This window comes from Phyllostomus hastatus, unplaced genomic scaffold (genome assembly GCF_019186645.2).
Source record: "Phyllostomus hastatus isolate PE091 unplaced genomic scaffold, TTU_PhHast_1.1 phas_scaffold_21, whole genome shotgun sequence".
Taxonomy (NCBI): Eukaryota; Metazoa; Chordata; class Mammalia; order Chiroptera; family Phyllostomidae; genus Phyllostomus; species Phyllostomus hastatus.
In genome coordinates this window covers 19,313,675-19,331,423 of record NW_025334017.1, presented here as the reverse complement: position 1 = coordinate 19,331,423, position 17,749 = coordinate 19,313,675, and the positions used below count along the sequence as shown (strand labels likewise).

At 46.8% G+C, this 17,749-nt stretch overlaps 1 protein-coding gene across 1 annotated transcript in view; it reads right to left on the bottom strand.

Moving 5' to 3' along the window:
* The window catches only part of PTDSS1 (phosphatidylserine synthase 1), a 65,279-nt gene that overhangs the window by 29,193 nt on the left and 18,337 nt on the right, over positions 1-17,749 (bottom strand). The window contains exons 3-5 of the mRNA XM_045861081.1: positions 10,107-10,151; positions 6,656-6,780; positions 1,690-1,848 (exon numbers count right to left, since the gene is read on the bottom strand). Of these exons, the coding sequence (XP_045717037.1) occupies positions 1,690-1,848; positions 6,656-6,780; positions 10,107-10,151 (329 nt within the window). The remainder of the gene's footprint in view (positions 1-1,689; positions 1,849-6,655; positions 6,781-10,106; positions 10,152-17,749) is intronic.

Below are 17,749 nucleotides of genomic sequence, written 5' to 3'. Positions count from 1 at the left end.
TCTGAAATAAAGTACACAAGGATGACCAGGGCACAGAGGGCAAGGTGGAGCGGGGTCTCCAGGCTGGGGAGGTGAACCTGGGCCAGTGAACATGGAGCCTCGTGGTCTGCTTCAAAACTTGGGATGTTGTCTCAACAGTAATGGACAAACATTACAGAGTTATTAGTAGGACAAGTGCTTGATCGGATCAAGGTCTGAAAAGGGTCACTTTGTCAAAAGATTGTATGAAAGGAGGAGAAGAGTAATTCAGACAAGAGATGGCAGTAGATTAGATACAAGTGGGCACAGAGTTGTGGAAAGACACTCATGGACTGGAAGGTGCTTAGAAACCAGTCTACCAAATCTGGGGACGATGGGACCCTAAGGAGCAGTGAAAGGAAGGCCCAGCAGGCCCAGTCTGTAGTGGGAGGGCAGAGGGAGCAGAGGAGGCCCAGAAAGGCCCAGTGCCTTGCACAAGGTCACACAGAGCAGGCAGTTCATGAAGATGCGTGGAAGTCACAGAGTAAACGTGGTAAGAGAGCAGGGGCACGAGCTGTACACCCAGACTCCAGTCCTGGGTCAACAAGGAAGCAAGGTTCTGAGCTCTGGTGCCCGTGTGTGCACATGGGGATAAGCACTGCCTTTTCTGGTTTATGGCGAAGACTTAGGATGCAGTGTGTACAATGTTGAGCACTGATATGGGTGGTGTCCTCTCAGACTCCATATGGTGAAGTCCTAACCTCCACTGTCTCATAACGTGACCTTACCTAGAAACTGAGTCATTGCAGAAGTAACGAGCTAAGGGGTCATACTAGAGTAGGTGGGCCCCTAATCCAGCAGGACTGGTGGCACTATGAAAAGGACACCAGGTGCATGCGCACAGGGAGAACATGGTGTGAAGATGAAAGCAGAGACTGGGGTGATGTGTCCATAAGCCAAGAAATGCCAAAGACCGTGAGCAAACCATGAGAAGATGAGAGAGAAGTTTGGAACAGACTCCCCGTCACATCTCTCAGAAGGGACCAACCCTGCTGACAATCTGAGCAAGGACTTCTAGCCTCTCGGGCTGGGAGAGACAGTAATAGGAGCTATACTGAACTGGTGCACTTCTCTACGTTAGGGTCAGGTTAATGAGTGGCCTGGAGAAATACACTGCACACATGGCCAATTTGGTTTCTAGGGAATGAATAATAATAATACAATGAGCAAACAATAAATGAGTCAGTTTCTAAAATTTCACTTTGCTAATAGTTTTTCAAGAATATATCTCTTTGATTCATTAAAGGAGACAATACTTGGAGTAAAGCTATATTGGGCATTCATTATTCAGCCACAAAATATCATCGATGCCCTTAGAACTTCTCAACACTGCAACCCTGTTTATCTCAAACTGGAAACCCGTCAGCAGGTAAACTATTTGCTTCTAAGCAGATCTCATTGCCCTCTGTCTGTCTCACGTGGGGTTTCAGTTCCCTTTTGAAGCTCCATTTTGTCTGTTTCTCTTTGAGATCTGTGACACGGAGGCGCACTTTAAGTTAGCAGGAAGCCATTCTTTTCTCCCAAAGCTGTCACACAGGGCCGGTGGTGGTGTTGTCCCAGGGGCTGGAGAATGGACTCCTTGGCGGTTAAGGGACAGACCACCTTCTCCGGACATATACACTGCCCACACTGCAGGGTCCGTCCAGACGGCGGCCGGCGCCCCCTTCTCACCTCAGTCAGCTCCCAGGTGATGCTGATGGTCCAGCAGAGCCCGTAACTGCGGATCAGCAGGGCCTTCATGGCCCAGCCCCAGAAGTGTCCAAACGCAAATATATCAAAGTGGCTGAGAATCCTCTCCCAGGTGATGACGTGGCAGTTCACAGCGTACTCCTGTTCAGAGTAAAGAGGGGAATGATAACGAATGACACTCCAGGAATCAACTTGCTTCCAGAATTCTAATACACAGGAACTGACACAACATTGTTAACTAACATGTGCCCTGCCCAATAAAAAAAGTTTTAATAACAGAAGATTCTTGAGGAAATATGGACAAGCATCAGAGCTTATAAATTAAACAGCTTTGCTCTAAATAGAAAAGGTGGCTTAAAATGAGAAGCAAAATAATGTTACCAAGGCTTAACGTATCTGAAGAAGTGGCATCACACAGCCTATGTCACCCGAACACAGGGCAACTGTGTTAGGCCAGTAACAAAAACATAAATACGGTCCCAATAAATAAAGAATAAACAGAATCCCAGTAGGTTTGGACATTTAAAAACACAGCTCCAGACACCATGAATTAAGGAAGAAATCATAACAGAAGTTTAAAATATATTTAGTAATACATGATAATGAAAATACTATATATCAAATATGATGGGATGCAGTTAAGCAGAACTTAAAGGAAAACAAAAAGCCTGAAATACTTATATTATTAGAAAAGGAAAGAAGCCAGAGCACCTGATTTCAGAAATTAGAAAAACAGAATAATCCTCCACTCTGAAATGAGCTAAATACTACATAATATTAAACAACTGGCAAAGCTTTAAAATTTTTGGTTCTGTTTCTACTATCTCTCTGTCCTCAGTACCTCCTGAAGTCCCGGTAGGCCGTGCCCACTGAGGGAGGGGAGGCACGTTCTGCTGGTCTCCCCGCCGCTGCTCCGAGGGCTGATCTCGGAGGCTCTGCCCCCCTCGCTGCCCAACACTTGACCTGATACAAGGCCTAGTCCTTTCACCTCCTCAGGTGTTTCTTTTCTCCATCTTGCCACCTGTTATTTCTTGCTTAGATATGTGCAATAGCTTTTTAAAATTATGAAATATTTCAAATATTCAAGAGCACAGATAACACTCTAATAAGCACCTGAGTACCCACCTCCAGCTTAAGACAACAAAGGTTTTTAACTGGTTTCCCTATATTCACTTTTGCTTCCTGTTACCGAATCCTTACAAACAAAACTACTTCACAGACGAAGGATCAGGTCATTTTGGGCGTGGGTGTCTGTGGGGTGGCCGGGCAAGGCGTCCTCCCCAGTGTCAAGGATCTGCACTGCTACGCACTGCAGGCCTCCCGCCTCGCTTTCTCTCCCCCTCTCTCACATCTAAGGTGGGTGACCTTTGAAAATGAACGCACGTATGACCTCCAATGTCTCTGGAAATCATCCACCTACAGATGGGGCAGAAGGGGCTATATTAGTAAGGCCACAAGGCCAGGTCCAAAGCCATCTGCTCCACTGAGCTTTCACCAGGAAGAAATCGGCTGATATTCTCCACTCTGTTTCCAAACTTCACTGGAGATGGGGGGTATTATTAATTGACCCCCTAAAACACCGACACAGGTGATGTCACTGCTCTATTTATAAACCTTCTATGGCCTTTCACTACCTTTGGAATAACACCAAACTCCTCACCCAAATCTCCCGGCCTCGGGAACCACCCTCCTCTGCCTCTTGATTTCTGCTGTCCTCCAGCTTTCGACTGACCCCAGCTTCCGCTGTCAGGGCCTCCGCACAGGCTGTTTCCCCTTCCTGAGTGATGGCCCCACGGCCCTTCCCCCACTCTGCTCGGCCAGCTCCCACTCACTCTTTAGTTGTCAGCCTGAACATCGGCTCTACACGGAAGCCCTGACTTCCTAGACTAGACTGTCCCTTTGTAAGTTCTTGTGGCACCCACTTCTTTTCCTTTATTGCACGGCACACATCTGTAATCACTGAGCCTTCCTGGCTCTAGGACACATCCTTTATACACCACAGTAGTTAACAAGTGGGGTGAGAATTTCAATAGATGACGATGCTTGGTACATTTAATAGAAGATTTCTTTTTTCCCCCTTCAAAAGCTGTATCTATAATTAACTGATGGCATATCTTAAACTTGATGTTGACTTCCTGACCCCCAAGATCAATCTCAATGTTACAGAGAGAGGCGGGCAGATGTCACCGGCCCCCTGCTGGGACACACAGCACTGTCTGCGAGGCCGTCCCGCTGCAGGACACAGACTGAGCAGGAACCTGGAAGCAGCTCCTGCATCTGACATCCAGTTTGTAGGAAATATGGGGCGCAGAGAGATGTGTTAAATAGTACCCTGCAAATGCAAGTTGCAAAATCCAGACATGAGGAACTCTATAAAATAAACAATACGGTTTCTTTGACAAATAAATAAACCTCAAGGTAAAAACGGGTGGGGAGTGACTAAAGATTAAGAGAGATTTAAGATCTACAGTAAATACAAAGTGTGGACCTTATCTGGATCCTATTTTGAACAAATCAACTCTAAGAAAACCTTTGTGAGGTGACTGGGGAAATGTGAACAATGACCATATACTGTTAACTATTAAGCAACTATTTTCAAAAAGTCCCCATTACTTTAGATATACTGTGCGAGAACTGTTTCAAAACAATCCAAGATGCCGGGGGCGGGGAGGGCCGGAAATGAAACAAGATTGGGCACGTGTTGGCAAAATTTTCAAGAACTGTTGAAGTTGTCTTGAGTAAAAGAAAAAGCCAACGATTTTTTTGTTTCACCTGCCTTCCCGTAGACTCTGAGCTCCACGAGGCAGGCAGCGTGCCTTCCCCTTTCCCACCACCGCCGGCCAGCAGCGTCCAGCACGCAGACAAAGTGCAGTGCACATCCACTAGGCTAAAGTCTGCTGCCTCGGACAACTCAGGTTACAGATGAGCTGTGCTCTGAAAGTGTGTCTGAAGCTCAGAACACATATTTTTGAATGAAATTAATGTTTTGAAAAATAGCACATTTTTCAGGTAATTATACACACACACACACACACACACACACACACACTGCCTCGAATAGAACTTTAGTGACCCCCCAATCCTATTTTAGGATATTAGTTCTGAGGGGGAAAAAAAAGCATGATCTTCAATGTGCAATACCAGGCATGGACTTGAGTCCACTGAGAATAGGGAGAAGGTGGCAGAACGGAAGGAGATTGAAGCAGGTGACTCCGGGCATGAGGAAGCCACAGCATTTCTGTCAGTGTTCTACCGGAGGGAGGGCGTTTCTCTAGAACCATCAATGCACAGGTCCTTAGAACTGGGAGAGATTACTTTAAGGAAGCAGGAAGTGCTTGGGGGTTAGTGATGGAGATGACCGAGGGGTTCTAGCACCACCCGGAACTCTAGAAGCTGAAAACAGCCTCACGCATTGCTTTTGGCAAGAAAGAATTAGCCAATATTTGAAAACTAGATTTCCAAATCCAGTTTCAGCTCTTTTGGGGCTGTCAACATGACAATCAAGTACCTATGTGATGTCAAATTCCTAGGGGAGCTAGACGTCAAAGGCATTATTATATTTAACCTCCCCAGCTTGCTATAAGCATGCAATTGATGTACTCACCTGTAAACCCACCTACAAGTCAGTTTACTTCAAAAGATCAAAAAAACTGTGGCGGTAAAATATCATAGCCGAGACACCTCTCTCCTAATCTCTATTTCATAGATTTCAGTGGGTTTCAAAACACGTATTATTATTAGTACTACACCTGGAGAATTGAAGAATAGCCCAAAAGGAACATACAGGTTTTGGAGCCAAAGTGACCTTACCACTTTGTGCTCTACACGAGATACTTCCCTATTTTAAGCTTCTACCTTCTCCTCGGTAAGATGGGGATATTAATGTCTGCTGTGCATACATGAGCCTTACAGAGATTCAAAATAAAGCGCCCTGCCGAGCGCCTGGCAGAGCGACAACCCACGACCAGTCACTGCCGTCACCCTCACAACCGTCACGATCGTTGTCATTAGAAGCTGCGCGGTCACCAGGCACCTTCCTCTGTCTTAGAGGAAGAGCCCCAACAGACTGTTCTCCCTGGGAGTTTTAAGCAATTCTGGAATTCTTATTTTTGCCTTTAGCATGTCCTGTATAGAAGTTAAAGATAAAACCTGGAAACATCACTCAGAGAAGGGTCTGACCAATCTCAACTCCTTCTCGGACCTTTTATTAAGTCCCTTCTGTTGCTCCTTGTTCATTAAACAAGGGCCAGTCTCTGTCCTGACTGCCTGTTCTCCCTTTCTGAGCCTCACTGGCTTTTTCTTCCATCTGTAACCAATGTTAGACATTTAAAAGGGGTCGGGGGGAGGAACAACTGCATTAGAGTGTAAAACAGTCCCTTATAGTCAAAGTACAGAGTAGTTTTAGCCAAGATTAAAATTATTTTTTTGTGATTTAGTAAGAATAATGAATGCCATGGCCTAAATCACTACAACTGGCCCTTCGAGGCAAGTGGGAGGGAAGGGTCGAGGCACTGGGGCTGGGGGGGGCAACAGAGGGGCTGAGGGTGGCCGAGCAGCCGCAGCTGCTGTCACCGAGGGCCTGGTGTGCGCAGGGCACTGTGCTGGGCCTCATGGATAACGTCACTTCGATAGGATCACAACCAGCTCCCCCAGTAAACAGAGCAGGCCGCCCAAGTCCTACAGCTAACAGGTGTCAGGGGCGGGATTCCCACCCAAGTCTGTCTCAGGCTAACGTTCACACTCATCCTGCCATCCCCCTCTGCTCCAAGAGACGGTTTCATCGCCCTGTGTCCCTCAGGAAATCCACACACCTCACCCACCTGCCCAGAGACCCGGTTTTCAGATCTCCACACAGGAAATACGAAGCAGGAACAACTCAGAGTGGGCATCTGACCACCGCCAGCACCCAGGGGCCCACCGGTTTCTGACGCCACCGACAAGAGCATACCATGACGTCCGCCTCCCGCGTGGCGTAGCGGAGGTTTGGATCCAGCCAGTACATCAGGGATTTCACCTGCTCGAAGTTCAGGAAGAGGAGGAAGACCAGGAACAGGAAGTAGAGCACGCTGAGTCCTGCGGGGAACGGAAACAGTCTCACCCTGAGGACAGATCCAGGGGTCGGACTCGGGGCACACATTACATTCAAGTCACCCATGGCCAACACCCACACCAGCATGGTGACGCAGCGTGCTGAGACCCCCACACCGTGTTGGGTATTTCCTTTGGCGAGAGTCTGACATGCAACCCTAACTTAGAGAAGAGGGTCGGGAGTTCTTGCTGAGAAAATTACGCTGACACTGACACCAGGACTGGCAGCCAGCATGGGTTGGGGTGGGAGTGGGGGGGTGGAGGCAGCTTTCGGGCAGAGAAAGGCAGGCAGGCAGATCCCTGGAAGAAGGAATGTCTGGAAGCTGGCAGGTGGCTGGGGGGCCGGGAGAATGGTGGCAGTGAAGTGACAGGCAGGGCTGGGGGCCATGGCAAAGACTTGAGATTTCATCTTAGGTGAAACAGGGAGCACCTGGCAGGATTTAAATGGGGAAATAAGATGGTCTAGGCCACACTTTACAAAGCTGACTCTGGCCAGTGTGAGGAGAGTGGATGCAGGCAGGCAAGGCTGGGTGCAGACAGTCCAGTCGGGCAGCCACTTGAGTAGTGACAGATACACAGTGTGAGTGGCCCAGTTGCCACTCACTCACACCTTACACCTCAGGCTAGCCCCTGCAGGTATGATGTTACAGTCACATCATATGATGACTGGTATCCTAACAATCATCCCCTGCCATTCAAAAATCAAGTTAGTCTACTTTAAGAAGGCAAACCCCTGTGAACACATTTTAGAAAGGTTGAAAACCAACCACCAGTGGCTTTGTCACTTCTCTTCTGGGAACCTCCTAGAATTCAAATGTTAATGTAGGACATCTGCACGCTGTGATACTAATGACCTTGGATCATGGCACCCCATCTGAACTTGGCTCAGCACTAATCTGCAACGTGCCACTTCAGAGGAGAGAGCTTCCGTGGCCGGAAGGGAAGGGAATGGCTGCAGCGCCGGGCCTTCCAACCGGGGGCGGGGCAGGGGCTTGAGAGCAGCGTCCGCCAGGTGGAGCATCCAGGGCCCAGAGGGCACACGCTGCTGGCACACAGGCATGAGGACCTCCTCAGGTTTGTGCTTACCCACCAGGTAGCTGTTTTTACAAAGTTTCAACTCAAATGCCGCCCCCCTACTGTACCTTTTTATTATAATCCTTTCAGAATAATTACTTTAAGATAGAAAAAAGCATGTGTGGGGCAGGGGTTCTTACTGAGGTTCACAGTTGGGCTTCAAGGTCCATGAGGAACATGCAGGATGTGTACCCTGTGTGTGTGTGAGCGGGCATGTGTGAGTGTACGTGTGCCCGTGTATCAGTTAGGGAAGGAAAGGATCTACTGGTCTTCTCATTAGATGGTCAAAGGGCTCCAGGATCCCAAAAACATCTCAGCTAAGAAACAAAACTGCTCATTACCTATAATGGACCATTTGAAACAGGAAAAGCAGATGTAGCCAACTAGCTAAAAATAACTTTCAACTTCAAGCAGCAATATTAAGTCCATGAGATGTAAGTATGACGCAACCAGGACTATCTTTTTAAAAATGTAAATGAGCCCTGGCTGGCGTAGCTCAGTGGATTGAGCTCGGGCTGCAAACCGAAGTGTTGCAGGTTCTATTCCCAGCCAGGGTACATTCCTGGGTTGCAGGCCATAACCCCCAGCAACCACACATTTATGTTTCTCTCTATCTCTCTCTATATCTCCCTCCCTTCTCTCTCTAAAAATAAATAAATAAAAACTTTAAAAAAAGTTAAAAAAAATGTAAATGAATCACCTCACTTCTCAGCAGAGAATCCTCCAACGACTTCCCGCTGCCCTCCACATCCACAATCCTCAGTGGCCCCCATGACCTGCAGTGTTCTGTCTACGCCTAACTCTGACGGCTCACTCACCATTCCCAGGCCTGCTGTGCTCCGGCCACACTGGCCTGGAACACACCAAACTTTTCCCAGCAGGGGACCATCTTAGTAGCAGGGGACCATCTTAGTAGCAATTCCTTTGCCTGGGCCCCACAATCTCCCCACCCCAGCCCCCACTGTCCCCATCTTTGCATGCTTCCATCCTTCTTTGCATGTGGGTTTCATATTAAATGCCCTGTCTTCTTGCCTTCTCCCATGCCACAGGCAGAAGTAGCCAGCCAGTCACTATCACCTGATTTGGTTTTAATAAACGTTTTACCACTTAAGCAATATCTGACTTTTTTTATTATTGTGGGTTTGCTTTATGATCAGTGTGTTGTGGTTCTCCTTCTGCCTCCAGACTGGACGGCTGCTCCTGGGCTGTTTGCCTTCCAACCCTCAGCCTCAGGGCCAGAGCAGCACCTGCACACACAGGTACTCAGTGAGCCCCTGCTGAACAAATGTGGAAGACTGACCACTACAGTCAAAGGGATTTACCTATGATCCCTGAACGCTGAAACAAAAACAGGCCACCCTGGGCAAAAGGTCCATCTTTAGGGTCCTTTTGCATAAGATTACATTTTCTGAAGTTACAATGATTTGATGTCTTATTTAGGCAAGATAAAGCCAACATCTATAGTTTTGAAGACATGTTTTAAATCCATTCAGGTGATTTCACTATTTGGACTAAAAATCAAATAAAAAGAAGCCATCCAATATTTATATGAAATGCTTATCACTAAACCATAGTTCAAATTAGGGCTCTTTGTCTAAAGACTTCTCCCTTTTCCAAGTTCTCTCCCATTCCTAACATTGATATTGCTGGATTTTCAGTCCTCCTGGGTGCCTATGAGGCCAATGAGCTCACAGGATACACTTGAGCTTGCACCAGTGAAGAGAAACATGAAAATGCATAAAGAAAAACAAGCCACATTCCGTTATGCCAAATCCTGTGTGCATTAGAGACAAGTATGAGAAGGGGGCAAGCAGAGTTGAAACAGCTCACATGTACAAGAGTGTTAATTATCATCAGTACTCTATTTTGTGGCAAAGCTTTGTTTTTTAAATATTTTATTTATTTACTTTTAGAGACAGGGTAAGAGAGAGAGAAAGAGAGGGAGAGAAATGTGGTAGCCTCCTGTGTGCCCCCATCTGGGGACCTGGCCTGCAACCCAGGCATGTGCCCCGACTGGGAATAGAACCCATAACCCTTTGGTTTGCGCAGGCCAACGCTCAGTCCGCTGAACCACACCAGCCAGGATGTGGCAAAAGTTTTAATAAAAAATTTATATTAGGAACATCAAGAAATAAAAGGCTAAAAAGTTTTTCTGAGAGTGGTAAGTAAAACTGCTGTGATGGTATACAGAAAAAAAATTGTAAGTAACATATTTTTAAAGCTAATGGGTAACTCACCAAAAACCATTCGCCACAAGGCTGGATGGGGTCGAGTAAACGGACCTGTGAAGGTAATATTATAAAGTTAGAACAAACTGATTTCAAACAGAGAAGACTAAAGACAGTGTTCTTATCTCTATAGAGATAAATAATTGATTACAAAGCTCTCTACTTATTCCCCCCCACAGATACTTTGAGGTCAAAGTCTAGGTTGAAATATTTTATGCACATGGTAATAACCATAGCCACGGACATAACAGGCTCCAAATCTCCACGAGTTTGTTTGTTTGTTTGTTTTTCTTTAGAATTCAGACCCTCATTTCCCAGGGAAACAATGTTGTAACAATAAGCAGGTTACCCGGCTGGCCTTTAAGTGTATGTAACGTGTATTGTACCTTAACAAGTGAAATTTCCCTGCATCCCAGGAGCTCCAGGGGAAAGAGGTTCTGGACAGTGTATACTGTGTGGCAGTGGGAAGGGGAGGGACTAACTTGGAAAATAAAAGAGGAGAAATACTGTGCTTTGCAAATAAGTGAGGTGAGGAGTGAGACTGAAAATCAACCCTTTGAGCATTGGAACGGTCAGGCTTTTAGGCCATGAACTGTGGCAACAAAATAGCTTTTGCCCGGCAACTCATTTTCCACACACAGATGCAGATTCCATACAATACAAACAAGTTTCACACGATGAAACTCAGTATAAATGACACACCAGCACTGCCTCTTCTATTTTATTTCATTTTTTAAAAAGTAGAAGAAAACGAGCTGGTTGACCTTGATCCACTAAAGTGATTTACAACTAACTGAAGAGTTATACATCGTAGATGTTGAACACTGTTCTAATGGGACCTGTCTGGGACTGCCCACACCTTTGGGGCAGCCTTCCTACACCTGGAGAATTGTGGCATCATGAATCCCATGCCTCCCAGGGAGATGCCAGAACTTGCTGCCCAGCCTTCTTTATAATGGTTCTTCAGTTGCACCTGTGCCAGGCTTGACTTCAGGAGCTGGAGATACAGAGATAAATGTGCATAGCCCTCCTCTTCTCTCCCTGGTGCTGGCCAGCAGAGACAGTGCTGGGGAGGTGGCACCTCTCACAGTGCTTGATTGTGGCAGTGGAGGTTCCATTAGAGTTCACTGAGGAAATGACAGTGGCAGAGACTATAGTCTATGCTCACTAGGGTGTCCTCACTGGACCAGTTCAGAGTGACACCGGTTTCTAGAAGCTTTCCTGGGAACTTGTCTCCTAGCCTTCTACAATTCCTCCTGGAGCCTGCCAATATCCTGCTAACAGGCTTCTTTAAATCAACATAGTCAGCTTCTGTTGCTTGCATCCAGGAATCCTGTCTGAAGCAAAGATTACATTATAATTTTCAGTCTGGAACTCATTCTAAAATTCAACTCTTCTTACACAGACTACATTGAACATTTGAACTGCTTTCTTTTGATGAATCTGTTACCGGACAGGGGCCTGGCCCTGAGCAGGTCTGCCCAAGGCCAGCTGTAGTGTGTGGGTTCTTGACTTCATGTAGGAAAGATTTCACAACACGAGTCCAGGTGACTAAGAGGATCCATTAAAGATGGGGACAGTGAAACAAGGAAGGGCTTAGCACAGAAGAAGCAACAGGAGAGCCTGGGCTCACTGGGAGGTCAGAGAAGAGGGGGCTTTGGGGACAGGTTCAGGGGATCAGCCTGGGACAAGCTGCCAGCTGCCCACTGCCTTAGAGTTTAGGAGACACGTGACTGTGGGAAAAGAAGTGGCAGAAGGAAAAGGTAATGGAGTGAGCTACTCCCCAGAGGGACAGCACATTGAGTCCTTTGTCGCAAGGTTTTTATCTCTCTCTTGCAGGTGGGAATCATAGGAAAGGTCTCAGGCAAGGGAGGGTTCAGTAGAACATGCATCAGTCCTCCAGGTGTTCCCTGTCAGGGTCAGTCTCCACTGATCAGTCAGTGGCTGGGCAGTCATTGAAGCTGGTTCTGGCCAACACCCACCTGGTTTTACTGCTTTTCTGGGCCTGGAGCTGAAACACAGCTGAGGCCTAGATGTTATCTCCAGGGAGGAAAGGCCAAGGGAGGGGAGGGTACCCTGGGATACAGTGGTTGTTTTCCCAGTTTTGTCCCCTGCCAAACACTGGGGCCTTCCACCCTGGTGACCACCTGCACCTGGCTGCAAATGGCTCAGTCACTGTGTTCTGCTATCCTGTCTCAGTTTCCCCATTCTACTTGCCAAGGACTTTTCCTAACTTCTCACCATCCTGTCTCAAATCAAGTCCACATCAGGAAAACCGGTTACAAGTATCCTCAGCATCCAATTCTATTCAGTTCCTGAGTATCAATGGTGGGAATTCAGATAGCAAGTTAGGTTTGTGAGACTCTGCTTTATCCAAATGAATTTGGTATGTGAGTTTTGGATGGCAAGTAGTGAGAGCTTATAGCAGGTGTGCAACGAGGTTCAGAAAGGGGTGCAGGCCAAGAAGGCCCTGGGGAATACAGGAAAACCCCCAACTCTGGTAGGGGGATGAGAAAGCTTACTGCACCTAAGCAAGAAGAAGAAAGCTCCATGGGAAATGGGAGTTTGGAGTGAGTATGGAAACTAAGCACGTGGCCATTCACACTCTCTAGGCTATGTGTTTTGGAAGGGAGTAAGAGAGCCATGAGAGGCATCTGTATCTCTCTCTGTATCTCTCTCTCTCTCTCTCTCTCTCTCTCTCTCTCTCTCTCTCTCTCTCTCGTGCGTGTGCTCTCTGGCACACAGTTTAGAAAGCAGAACGAGAGTTTCTGCCTTGCAGGCTGTGGGAAGGGATTGCGCCATGCACTGCTGCTGTGATCGTGCCTGCTCTAGCTGATTCCGGAGCTGCAAAGGACTCCTTTGCAAGATGCTGTCCTGCTGCTCTTGGATATTACCTGGACTAGTAAGACCTGTGCCCTTTCCTGAGTTTCACCACGATCCAGGGTAAGGCAGCACATGCCCTCCTGGACTCTTACATGGAGACCGATGCAACATATTCCAGATCCTGCACAGACAAGGACGTGGGGAACTTTGGGGTTTGGGGCTCATAGCCAGGTGGGGAGCATGGGATGTGCCGGGTCTCAGAAAACTGGACTCAGAGCCTGAATGTTCTAGGCCCCCTCAAGGTTGGAATGTTGTACATAAAGATATGCTCCTTCCAGCACGAATTGCTGGGCCTTACACCGAGGCACCACGTGAACGGGCCCCAGTCAGCTCACTTGCAGTTTTGGTGAGCTCTGTAACAAGCTCAGAAACAGAAGTTTATTTAAAAGTTTATCCAAATCTGTTCAATTTCGAAGATCTGACAGTGAGGGCTCAGTCATCCAGGAGCACTTGCATTCTTTTTGATCATTGGCTCTTTTCTCAGGAAAGCACAGTGAAGCAGAGAAACCAGAAGCCCCTTTCAAGTTAAACCCCTTATCTTCCTAAGGAGATAACAAGTATCTCCTTAGACACTTGTTATCTTTTTGAAGAAAGTAAACATGGTTAACTTTCTTCAAACAACACTGGGGAACTGATGGCTAATACTGCCATCTTTTAAGTAATTTCCTCTTCCAAATGCTCTTCTTCACTGATTTTTGGTTGATGCTCTTGACTTGTCACCATGAGCGACGATGGCTCTCTGGCCTGCAAATACGACTTCGTCCATACCACTGAATTAACCTTTCAGACATCACAGGGGAGCCCAGCTTTCTCTGTGGTTTCCTCTTACAAGGCCCTACTCTAAACTTTATTGGGCTTGCAACAGAATTGCATGCCCAGTAAACACTTAAAATCATACAATGTTATTCTCAAGAGCGACCATAACATTAATTTACAACAGTCAGCAGTGCTTCCCTGAGCACTCCCTCCCTGTGTACCAGCTGGGGGCTCACATACCTGTCAGTTCTCTCAACAGCTGGGTGATGGGGGCGGTACCTTCATCCCCATTTTACACATAAGGACACTGAGACCCAAGAAACCAGCCCAGGGTCACACAGCTCACAGGACTTCACTCTGGCCAGTGAGCACATATGTACTTCTCCATCAACTCTGTCGGGCCTTGGTCAGCCCAGGAGGAGAGACTGGGGGGCAGTTGTGTGTCTGAGACAGTCCTGGGAGTGGTGTTGCGGCCCTGCAGTGTGGAACTGATCAGCCAGGTCAGGGAGAACTGGAAGGACAGGGAAAGGCCAGGGGGCTGATGGGAGTTCCCTCGTATCAACCAGCAGAAAGGCCTCCAAAGTCCTCTCCCACCTGTGATTAGTTTTTCTGAAAACCTACTCCACCCCTGATTATCTGCACCTAGGCAGCGTGTTCCTGAGTAAACAAGACAACTGACCGAGTACTTGAGGAACTTGGAGCTGAGGGCCTTATAGCTCTCTTAACCTGACTACAACTGATTCAGCCCAGGGTTATCCCTTGCTTGGGATCACCCCTGCTACTCTGTGATTATCTTGAGTATCCCACAGGAACACACTGTTCCAGGGTCCAGAGAGAGAATTTTCATTTTATTTAGTACTATTTGTTTTTTTTAAGCCCTGACTTAATCCCAATTGAATTTTCCTTTTTTTCTAGATTTCCCACTTATACATCATAATATCACATCACAATGTTTCTCAAAAAAGACAGATTTTTAAAAGTGACCTTTCAGCTTTGCAAACTGAAATACACTGGATCTGAAAAAATCACTTAGGAAATCTGACATGGTGGGTTTCAGAAGAGACAGAAGAACAGTAACAAGGTGCTCTGCCCTGAACAGGCTGGCGGGACCCATCTGTGTCTTTCACCCACAAAAGGTGAGACGAAGCCCTGGAGAGTGCAAGGTGGCCCTTTCAGTAGCAAACTTCAAATTGGCCCAATTCTTAGAAGTGCATTCCAGTAACATTACTCACTGAGAGTGTATCATCTTCATCATCACATAGTAATATTACTAAAAGTATCATACTTAAAAAAAAAAACAAGAACGAGGCTAACATTTTTCTCTATCGTAAGCTTTGATATTCGTGCTCACTGGATCACCCACACTTGGCTACTCCAATCAAGTCAGCTTTCTGAAGCCGGGCTTTCCGCGGCGTGCATCTGCCTAGGAAGATGGCACCGCCAAGAGCCTCCCCTGAACCTGTACCTCACCTCAAGGCCTTGCCCACAGATCTGGTCTCGCAACAACTATTTCCCAGGGACCCAGTGAAGAGAAGGTTCCTTCTCCTCCCCTGACACGCTCTGTCTCAGGGTGTGCTTCTTACCTACTTTATTTCCAACCTGCTAACAGCTGCCTGGAAGAGTCTGGACTCCAGCTCAGGTGTTCTTCTTTGTCCTTGATCGCGTGGGAGGAATGAGGAAGGCTTCTGAGAGTGTGGGTGAAGGAAGGGGCACTATTTGCTTTTGGACTCTGGCTCTCTCAGCAAGCACATTTAAAAACTACATGTTTTATCTTCTTCATCAGTCCCTACAGCTAGAGTTCCTAATTTTAATCAGATATTAAGAGCAAGTTTAATTTCAAACAAAATAGAAACCAAATGTCCTCATCATGAGAGGCACAGCATCTAAAAAATTACCTCAGAAATTAAAAATAAGGTCATTGCTTGACTTGCCAGCAACAGTTACACCTGTAACTGAGCTTAAAGGCCCTAACCTCAGGGAAGTGTAATTCTGTTTAAAAAAAAAAACTACAAGTTCACATTGTGTCCTTGGGCCCTCTTACTCTGCTTCTTCCCTTATTTTTTTCCAGCTTTAGTGAGGTCTAATTGACAAGACTATAAGATATTTTATTATTACTAAAGTTTAAATGTCTCTTAAAAACCTAGAAAAGTGAATAAAATTATTTCTATGCAAATTTTAAACCTAAGAAAAAAAAATTTTAACAGGAAAAAGTACTGGGGCAGGGGACAGAGAATGAGGGGAGACAAGAACTTTTTAAATTTAGAAGACAGTGAACCTTCTGGATCCCCTTCAGATCTCAGAGATGTAATTAGCACCATGCTGAACTCAGAAGTCAAAGGAGCCTGAAGGACAAACACGAAGATAAAATCAGGAAAATCAAGAAATACTACTGCTTCACACTCCTTAGAACGCCTGAAAGAAGTGTGGCAGGGCGTTTCTCTTGCAGATGAGTCAAGGAAAAGAGAGGGCCAACACCGGGATGTTTTTTGCTGACAGATTGGTTACTGAATTCAACATGCATTCGCCGAGAGGCCACCGTTGGCCAGGCACTGGGTGCAGGGCAGGCCCGGGTGGTGCAGCAGGGCGAGGACGTTCAGGGATGCCTGCAGAAGCCAGAAAAGTGCACCAGAAGGTCACCCGCTGAAAGAAATCTCAAAGCTGACTGGAAACTGAAACAGGTTTCTAATTTCACTCCAGTGATACAGTTATAATTACACTCCAGTGATAAAGTGGTATCTTTAAAATTACTCTTACATCTGAGTGTCAGTCGCTGTAGTGGGATGGAGGTAGTATTTGGAACAAACAAAAATTTAAGGGGACCAGAAGAGAAAGGGATGGAAGAAGATGGCAGGAGAGAAGTGTGAGGTGGCTGGCAGACTCCTTCCTTCCCTAGTCTTACTGCAGGGTCTTTCCCTCTCTGTGTCTGTTTACGGGGCTGAAGGAAGGAACTCTGCAGCCTAAGCCTATTGCTCATCCTGTTGACTGTCAAAGACATTCTGTTACGTATCCACTCCACCCCCATATACCGTTTACATATCCAGTAAATTCTAGGCTGATAGAGGTAATCCTGTGCTTTTACTCTTTCAGACAATGAGATCTACCGGAGGTCTACGACGTGCCTGTTCCACCAGGCACCAAGCATTTCTGGTTGCAGAGCCATGTCACCCAACCCTAGACAAAGAGAAGTGAGGGCCAGTGTGCTACAAAAGGTTTCTTCACTCTTAAAAAACATACACAGGAAGAAAGGGCTTTTTCTTCTGCTGGACACTGTCCACGACCACAGGTCTTGCACTGTAAGCTACCTCAAGATCACAAGGGCATCGAAGCACAGGGTTAGGACCAGCGTGCTGAAGGTGGTGGAACAGAAAAAGGTAAAGAACCTGGATCTTCACACGTCACTGAGCTGCTGGATTAGCCAATCTGGAACCACTCTACCTGGGAACTTCCAGTGATATATGAAAGCAAGTATTTTCCTTTTGAAATGGGATTCCTATTACCTGTGGCCAAAAGCATCCTGACTGTCATAAAACCCTATGGAGAAAGTCAAGGGCTTTCTTTGTTATTTAGACCCTGAACAAAAATATAAGAAAATCACAGGGCCCCCTTCCTGTAGAAACTGACCAATTCTACCATGCGGATGGCACATACAAACTCACACGTGTGAGACATAGGGACACAGTCATATTTAGGCCTCTTCTCAAGCACACAGGGCAGCCTTTACTTGGTCAAGGACAAACGCATTTGAAGTTGCCAAAACAGAACCATTCTGGGAATGCCGTTCACTGCGGGTGCTTCCTCAAAAGTGCCTTTCAAGGAGAAGACAAATGTTGGTGACAAGACTGGGGCAAGAAGAGGCATAAATATTCCACTCAGAGAAGCAGCCATCCAGCACCGTGCCTCCAGACAGGACTGCGGCTTGAATGCTGGCTCTGGGAGGGCACAGCCACAGAGCTTGGGAGCAACCTTCCCCAGCGGCCCGGCAAACTCTCCCGTCATCTCTATGGCATCTCCCA